The sequence below is a fragment of the Colobus angolensis genome, unplaced genomic scaffold (genome assembly GCF_000951035.1).
Source record: "Colobus angolensis palliatus isolate OR3802 unplaced genomic scaffold, Cang.pa_1.0 Scaffold18, whole genome shotgun sequence".
In the NCBI taxonomy this organism is placed as follows: Eukaryota; Metazoa; Chordata; class Mammalia; order Primates; family Cercopithecidae; genus Colobus; species Colobus angolensis.
In genome coordinates, this window is record NW_012114932.1 from 3594986 (window position 1) to 3603580 (window position 8595).

The 8595-nt window shown below is 59.1% G+C and overlaps 1 protein-coding gene across 1 annotated transcript in view; it reads left to right on the forward strand.

The window, feature by feature from the left end:
- The window catches only part of CELSR3 (cadherin, EGF LAG seven-pass G-type receptor 3), a 27323-nt gene that overhangs the window by 6457 nt on the left and 12271 nt on the right, over positions 1 to 8595 (forward strand). Inside the window, exons 4-21 of the mRNA XM_011939315.1 lie at positions 1 to 80; positions 368 to 483; positions 825 to 913; positions 1018 to 1175; positions 1761 to 1924; positions 2211 to 2336; positions 2429 to 2598; positions 3015 to 3200; positions 3648 to 3764; positions 4152 to 4323; positions 4482 to 4623; positions 4721 to 4841; positions 5125 to 5308; positions 5619 to 5720; positions 7005 to 7099; positions 7292 to 7501; positions 7770 to 7965; positions 8234 to 8389. Of these exons, the coding sequence (XP_011794705.1) occupies positions 1 to 80; positions 368 to 483; positions 825 to 913; positions 1018 to 1175; positions 1761 to 1924; positions 2211 to 2336; positions 2429 to 2598; positions 3015 to 3200; positions 3648 to 3764; positions 4152 to 4323; positions 4482 to 4623; positions 4721 to 4841; positions 5125 to 5308; positions 5619 to 5720; positions 7005 to 7099; positions 7292 to 7501; positions 7770 to 7965; positions 8234 to 8389 (2584 nt within the window). The remainder of the gene's footprint in view (positions 81 to 367; positions 484 to 824; positions 914 to 1017; positions 1176 to 1760; positions 1925 to 2210; positions 2337 to 2428; positions 2599 to 3014; positions 3201 to 3647; positions 3765 to 4151; positions 4324 to 4481; positions 4624 to 4720; positions 4842 to 5124; positions 5309 to 5618; positions 5721 to 7004; positions 7100 to 7291; positions 7502 to 7769; positions 7966 to 8233; positions 8390 to 8595) is intronic.

Consider the following 8595-nt stretch of genomic DNA (forward strand, 5'->3'; position numbering starts at 1 on the left):
GCTGCGCGCTCCTTCCCGCCCAGTTCGTTCGTCATGTTTCGCGGCTTGCGGCAGCGCTTCCATCTCACGCTGTCCCTCTCGTAGGTGCCCGCCCCATGTCTGAGCGCCTCCACGCCGCCCCCACCTACCCGTCCTGACTCAGATTCCTGACTGCCCTGTACTGGCATTCCCACGAGACACCGCCCCTCCCCTGACGCCCCGCCCGGGGTCTCCTAACCTCGCTGCCCCCGCGTCCCCTCGGTCGGTCCCGCCATCCCTCTCGCTTCCTCTCTCGCCCTAGCCCCTTCTCCTCGCAGGGATGGTGGGTGTGAAGTGGTACCCTGCTCCTGACGCCCCCACCCCCGCAACCCCCTCTCACCCCGCCCAGGTTCGCCACCGTGCAGCAGAGCGGGCTACTCTTCTACAACGGGCGCCTGAACGAGAAGCACGACTTCCTGGCCCTGGAACTGGTGGCTGGCCAAGTGCGGCTCACATATTCCACGGGTGGGTGCCCCGGATGTGACGGCGAGAGGGTGCATGTGTGCTGGAGGACGTAGGGCCCAAGTCCCCTCAGGTTTGCCTCACTGTGCATCTGAGCACACACTCCATGCCATACAAGCAGTGAAGACCTAGCTCCTTGTCCTTCCCTGCGGGAAGGTCCCTCCCTCCAAGAAGTCTGTTTCTCCTGTCTGTTCAAAGGCACTCTGGGCCAGCCATTGTAGTCACCAATGGGGGACTGATCTGATGCATCCAGGGTGGCCCTGGGAGTGGCTGTGCTTATATAACTAGGGTGAGATGGGGCGACTCCACTGCTCCTGATGATTCTACATGTGTCTCCCCTCCAGGTGAATCCAACACAGTGGTCAGTCCCACAGTTCCAGGGGGCTTGAGTGATGGGCAATGGCATACAGTGCATCTGAAATACTACAACAAGGTGGGGACCATCCCTGGCATCGGGTATGAGGGGAGTTGGGATGCTGACTTCTGCTCCTCGGGGGTTACTAGGGGCACTGTTGACTGGTGTGCCTGGATCTTTAGCCCTGGACAGATGCCCTAGGGGGTGCACAGGGCCCCTCCAAGGACAAGGTGGCTGTGCTGAGCGTGGATGATTGTGATGTGGCCGTGGCTCTGCAGTTTGGTGCTGAAATTGGCAACTACTCATGTGCGGCTGCTGGTGTGCAAACAAGCTCCAAGAAGTGAGGGCCCCGCCCCGGTCCCCTTGTCCCCTGCCTACCAAAGCCCACTCCAACCCTTCACATCCCATTCCTCATCCCATCCTGCCAAACTCCCATCCTTCCCCCAAACCACCAAGATTTCCTTCTCCTTTCAAAGACCCTGAAAGCCTGCTCACCCTAGCCCCCAATCCTGCATTCCACCCCAGACTTCCACCTCCCATACACAGTCCCCAGGCAGTCCTCCAAAGCCTCCACCTCCCCACCCCAGTCTCACTAATGCCCCACGTCCCCTCCGAGTCCCTTAATCTCATGTCCAGTCCCCACACTCTTCACGTCTCCATCCCCTCCCCAGCCAGCCAGATGCCTCACTCTTTCATCGTAGCCCTTGACCGCAGTTCACCTACTTTTCCCCAGACCATCGGCCCATCATGAGCTCCCCTTTGCACCCTAACTGAAGTAAGACCCTAACTCCTTCCCCAGCTTGGCCTTATTTTCCTCCCTCAATCACCCTACCCTCTGGGTCCTACCCCCTGCTTCCTGTGGCCTCCCAGGAGCAACTCTGCTTTGGCCCCAGTCCTACCAATGACCCAAACCCCTGATCCCCAGGTCCCTGGACCTGACGGGCCCTCTTCTTCTGGGGGGTGTCCCCAACCTCCCCGAGAACTTCCCCGTGTCCCATAAGGACTTCATCGGCTGTATGCGGGACCTGCACATTGATGGCCGCCGAGTGGACATGGCGGCTTTTGTCGCAAATAATGGCACCATGGCAGGTAGGCCTGAAGCTTCCACCAGCCCAGCCCAGCCCATGGGCCTGTCCCCATCATAGGGAGGGAGCAGAGGACTCCATGGGGTGACTCCACATCTGACTTCAACCCAGTCTCTTTGGGTGGCAAGCACCATGCTACAGCCCAGACTTTAGGGCCTGACTCTTACCAACCCCACCCATCGAAAGAAAATGGGACTGAGATCTTGGTGTCTTTCAGCCCCTCTGGACACTAAAGTCCTGTCCAGCACTTCTGCCCCCCAACCCTTGTTCTCATGTCTTTCCTCTCCCAGGCTGCCAAGCCAAGCTACACTTTTGTGACTCAGGCCCCTGCAAGAACAGTGGCTTCTGCTTGGAGCGCTGGGGTGGCTTCAGCTGCGACTGCCCTGTGGGCTTCGGTGGCAAAGACTGTCGGCTGAGTAAGTGGGCAGCATGGGGTGGGGGTGGGGCCTGCAGGGTTAGATCTGCTCCTGGAGCAGGGACTGTAACCCTGTTTCTCTTATCCACTCAGCTATGGCCCATCCCCACCATTTCCGTGGCAACGGCACACTGAGCTGGAACTTTGGAAGTGACATGGCTGTGTCTGTGCCATGGTACCTGGGGTTGGCATTTCGGACACGGGCAACGCAGGGGGTCCTGATGCAAGTGCAGGCTGGGCCACACAGCACACTCCTTTGCCAGGTGTGTCCACTCTGCTCACCCTCCCTATACTCTCAGTTCTCAGTCTCTTACGCCACCACTGACATTCTTGTGGGTTCAGGTTGGTCACACGGCATACTTTTCTGCCAGATGTCCCAACCACACTTGACCCTGCTCTGGACCCTAGCCCTTGATTCTCTTTCCATCATTATATCCTCTATAGGTGCAGGGCTCCAGCATAGCTCTCTCTCATGTGAGCTGCACCAACCCACCCACAACACCTGGTCCTATCCTCTGCCCCCGACACCATATCAGCAACATGATGTCCCTGGCACAGTGCCCTGTGTGCCAGGTATAACCTTGACCCCACTGTTCTGACCTCTGAGCCCTCTGATCTCACCTCCAAGTCCCAGCCCACTTGGGGCTCTAACCCCAGGGCTATGCATCTCTGCCCACAGCTAGATCGGGGGTTACTGTCTGTGACAGTGACCAGGGGCTCGGGCCGTGCTTCCCATCTCCTTCTGGACCAGGTGACTGTCAGTGATGGCCGGTGGCACGATCTGCGGCTGGAATTGCAGGAGGAACCAGGTGGCCGGCGGGGCCACCATGTCCTCATGGTCTCACTGGACTTTAGCCTCTTCCAGGTCTGGCCTCTGACCCCAGGGTAGTCTGTTCTCAGCCTTCCAACCAGATCCACCTTATTTGACCCCACCTCTAGTTCAGCTCCTCTCAGTTCCCTCCACTGCACCAAGTCTGATGTTCTCCCCCCAGTTCCCCACCATATATCCTTGCACTGAGCCCACCCCACCAGCCAGGTTGGTCCACTCTCAGGCCATCCTTGTGCCAGATTTGGGGCCTGGTCTTGGGGAACCTCTGTAGCCAGCACTTTGCCTGATTCCTAGAAGCCCCTTCTAGTCTCTGCCCCAGTCTCTACCCACCCCTGGTCAAAAGCAAGCAATATTAAGGTATGCTGTGGGTCCAGGAGGGAGGGGGCAGTCTAGAAGGGCTAGAAGAAGGCCAAGATTGACTCTGGGCTATGACGGGTTCATCAGGCCCCTCTCCCGCAGTGCTGACTGCCCCCCTTCCTCCAGGACACCATGGCGGTGGGGAGCGAGTTGCAGGGCCTGAAGGTAAAGCAGCTCCACGTGGGAGGCCTGCCCCCCGGCAGTGCGGAGGAGGCTCCTCAGGGTCTGGTCGGCTGCATCCAGGTGGGGGTCAGCATGGGAATGTGATATGGGGCATTAGGGTCAGGGGTCAGAGGTCAGAGGCTCCTTGGGACCTGAAAGGCAGCATTCAAGTGGGGGTTGGCGCGAGGGGGTGAATGACCCAGCTTTGAGAGCTAGCTCAAGCCTTTCTGTGGCATTGGAGGTGGGAGTCTAGCTTGGATTATCAAGGGCCTTTAGGAATCTGTGTCAGAAACAGTACAATTAGAGTCCCACAGGGTACCAAATTGGGGATATTTTTGAGGCCTGGGTTTTTTGAGGGTCTCAGAAGACTGCATGTCAGGGGTCATCAGACCGGGTGGCTGGCTCTGCAGTACTTGAGGCTGAGGTGCCTTAACATAGTCTCACCCCTTGCTGGCTGTGTGTCCACAGGGGGTGTGGCTTGGCTCCACACCCTCTGGCTCCCCGGCCCTGCTACCCCCCAGCCACCGAGTGAATGTGGAGCCTGGCTGTGTCATGACCAACGCCTGTGCCTCTGGGCCCTGCCCACCTCACGCCGACTGCCGGGACCTCTGGCAGACCTTTTCTTGCATCTGCTGGCCAGGTGGGCCTTGAGAGGGCTGGGGGAAGGGTGACCTGGGCAGGTGTTAGGGGCCCATGATGAAGACTGGGGAACCTGAAGGAGGCAGGGACTCGGGACGGGTGCCTGCTTCCTTCCATGCTCTGTGACCAGGGTCCTGAGCTTTCTGACCCAATCTGCAGGTTACTACGGCCCAGGTTGTGTGGATGCCTGCCTCCTGAACCCCTGTCAGAACCAGGGATCATGCCGGCACCTCCCAGGAGCTCCCCACGGCTATACCTGTGACTGTGTGGGTGGCTATTTCGGGCACCACTGTGAGCATAGGTAAGAGGCTAGGGCTGAGGTGATGGGGAGACCTGGCAGGGACAGGGAGGGTCACTGGGATACCATGGAGGCATCTTACCTGGCTATGCACCCCCAGGATGGACCAGCAGTGCCCACGGGGCTGGTGGGGGAGCCCAACCTGTGGCCCCTGCAACTGCGATGTTCACAAAGGTTTTGATCCCAACTGCAACAAGACAAATGGGCAGTGTCACTGCAAGGTGTGCCTGGCCCCTGACCTTTTAACCCTTCCTTGGACGCAATCTGTAATTCCTGTCCAGCTTGCTGACCTCCACCACCTGACTTGGGCCCTAACCTCTTGCCTGTGTCCTGTGACCTAGTTGCTGTCTCTCATCCTTTACCCACGACCCCTCCCTTGCCTTCACGCATGGCCCAGGTGTCCTCTGGCCCGTGAGCGCTGTTCTCTTGACCCTTTGTCCTTGATTCCACTCATTCCCCAAGCCCTGACCTCTGACTTCAGGCCCCTGGCCCATCCTCAAACAGGAGTTCCACTACCGACCGCGGGGCAGTGACTCTTGCCTCCCATGTGACTGCTACCCTGTGGGCTCCACCTCGCGCTCATGTGCACCCCACAGTGGGCAGTGCCCCTGTCGCCCAGGAGCCCTTGGCCGCCAGTGCAACAGCTGTGACAGTCCCTTCGCAGAGGTGACAGCCAGCGGCTGCCGGGGTGAGCAGGCTCCACCCAGCTGTACCCATAGAGGGCTGGCTCCAGTGCGCCACCATCATGTATCAGTGGCACACTTGGCTCCTTGGGGACTCTGGAAGCTTCTCCTGAGGGAGACCACTTACACCCAGGGAACCCTACCTTTGCCCTAGGTATTTTGGTGACCTGTCACAGAATCTGACAGGTCAGCTCCTGAGAAGCCAGCAGGAGTGGCGGGCAGTGGGCCTTGGGGTGGGTGGTGGAGGGGCAGTGGGCGTGGCTGTCACCTGCCCTGGACCCTGAGTGCCTGGCTCAGCACCTCTTCTCTCTCTAGTGCTCTATGATGCCTGCCCCAAGTCCCTGAGATCTGGTGTGTGGTGGCCCCAGACAAAGTTTGGTGTCCTGGCCACAGTGCCCTGTCCCCGGGGGGCCCTGGGTGAGTATGTGGGGGGAGAGGACATCACTGAGGGTGGGGGTGGGCCTGTCCTCTGACTGCTAGAGCCATCTCTTTTCCTGAGTTGGGTGGCTTTGTTCCTGCAAAGAGGTGGAAGTGGGGTGGGAGTCCATGTGGGCCCCTCACTACCGACTAGGGGCTCTGGGCCCTTCCCTACACCCTCATTGAGCCTCCATCTGTTTCTCTTGGCTTCTGGGCAGGATTGCGGGGTGCAGGTAAGGGGTACGTGTTTGCTCAGGTGCGCTGCCCCCTCCCACTGCCAGAGCTTTTGCAGACACCTCCTGCTGTCTGAGGTCCCTGCAGACCCTTCCCTGCTGCCTGAAGTCCCTGCAGGCCCCTTCTGGCTATCTGAGTACCCCAGGGTCCCTTCTCTGATGCCTGAGATCCTAGAGACCCCTCCCTATTGCCTGAGGACCCTGCTGACCCCTCCTCAGTTCCTGGGGTCCCCATAGGACTTTCCCCACTGCCTGAGGTCACGAAAGATCCCTCCTCAGTCTGAGGACCCTATAGCTCCTTCCTGCTGCTTGGGGGCCCCTCCCCACTGCCTGAGGTCCCCTCAGAACACTCCCTGCTGCTTGAGGTCTCTGCAGTGGCTGGACAGAGATTGTCTGGGTACGCATGCTCATGTGTGTGTCTCTGTGTCTGTGCACGTGTCTGTGAACCTGTTGCAGGGAGGGGATTCTGTGATTAAGTTGGGCTCTCTTGTTGGTAGCTACAAACTTTTTTAAGATCCAAGTCAATTCTCATTCAACCTCCATCCCAACCCCAGAGACAAGGGAGAGAAATGACAGCAAAGTAACCACTGGGGCAGTTAAAACTTATGTGAGAATCCTCCCACCTGACTTTGGTCACTGGATGTTCCTAGAAGCCCTCTTCTGTGTTGGCATGTCTTGTGTGTGTGCAAGAGAGCATTGTGTGTCTGTGTGCTGGTCTGGTCCATACATCTGTGTGTGTGTAATTGGTGAGCATTGGTGTGTGTCTGTGTGAACTGGCATGTCTGTGAGCCTGTCCTGGCCCACATGGGTGAGTGTGTGCAGCCCCAGTCTTGTGCTTTGTGTGGTTGCTGGTTGAGAATGGTCTACAGCCCTCTCAGGAATTGCCTGACAAGCAGCTGGCGCCTACCTGGGCTTGGGCCACTACCTCCAGGGGTGCAGCTGTAGATGCTCATGACTCTGACTATCCCCTAGGATAGGAGAGGGTGCTGCGGTTATCTCCTCAGCAAAGGTATCCAGGCCCCAGGCCTGATCAGGGGTTGCCTGCCTCCAGGTGCTGCCGTGAGGCTGTGTGATGAGGCCCAGGGTTGGCTGGAGCCCGACCTCTTCAACTGTACCTCCCCTGCCTTTCGAGAGCTCAGTCTGCTGGTGAGACTGCCCAGACCTTTTCCTGCAACCTAAGACCTTCCTTGGCCTGTGGTGGGCCCCAGATACCACACCCTAGCCCTTGACCTCCTGAGCCTTTCCTGGTTGCCCTTTAATCTGGCAAGGCTTTCTCCCTGTGAGGCTTTGGAGGAAGGCCTAAGGGACCACAGAGCAACCATCTCCTTGTCCTGGCAGCTGGATGGCCTAGAGCTGAACAAGACGGCACTGGATACCATGGAGGCCAAGAAGCTGGCTCAGCGGCTAAGGGAGGTGACTGGCCACACTGACCACTATTTTAGCCAAGATGTTCGAGTCACTGCCCGCCTGCTGGCCCACTTGCTGGCCTTCGAGAGCCATCAGCAGGGCTTCGGGCTGACAGCCACACAGGACGCCCACTTCAATGAGGTGGGGCTGTGCCCTTTGTTCTCATTGCCTTAGCCCCCCAGCTCCCAGCCTCCTGCCCCTGGATCCCCAGCTCAGGCCCTTGCTGTCCTCTTGGGAAGTGAAGGACCTGGGCTCTCCCTCTGCCCTTGTCCTCTCCAGCCCTTGCTTGAGGGGGTGCCCTTGCTTGTTGGGGCCCCTCTGAGCACCTGTCCAGACCTCTCATGCCTGCCCCATCCCCTCATACATCCTCACCACCTGGCTGAGCCCAATTCTATCTCCATCCTCCCAGAATCTGCTGTGGGCCGGCTCTGCACTGCTTGCTCCAGAGACAGGGGACTTGTGGGCAGCACTGGGGCAGCGGGCCCCTGGGGGCTCCCCAGGCAGCGCAGGGCTGGTGAGGCACCTGGAGGAGTATGCAGCCACGCTCGCAAGGAATATGGAACTCACATACCTGAATCCCATGGGGCTGGTGACGCCTAATATCAGTGCGTTGTGGGTGGGGTGGGGTGGGGCACGGCAGGGGGCCATGAAAGGGCAGATACCTGAAGGTCTGAGGGGCTGTGGCTATCGATGCCAATGTCAATGGCAGGAGACTCAGCCACCACCCTCAGTGTTTTGTAGGGACAGGCTCTGAGCTGGTAGCATGGAAAACAGATTGTGGGACTCAGGTGTGGGATGCGAGTAAAAGGGAGTAGAACCCTTGGCAGGAGGGAGAGGTCCATGATGGGTCTCCCCTTTCTTTCTCCCGGGTAGTGCTCAGCATTGACCGCATGGAGCACCCCAGTTCTCCCCGGGGGGCCCGTCGCTATCCCCGCTACCATAGCAACCTCTTTCGGGGCCAGGATGCCTGGGATCCTCACACCCATGTGCTGCTGCCTTCCCAGTCCCCATGGCCATCCCCATCTGAAGGTGAGAGCCCCTGGGGGACCCCTGGGCCAAGTCCGGTCTCTCTGTCCCCCCAACCAGATACCATGTTGCCCTCCTGCCAATTTTCCCCTTTCCAGACCTCCCCAATGTCAGACCCTCCCACATCTCCCCTCCACGCTCCCACATCTCCCCTCCACCCTCCCACATCTCCCCTCCACCCTCCCACATCTCCCCTCCACCCTCCACCC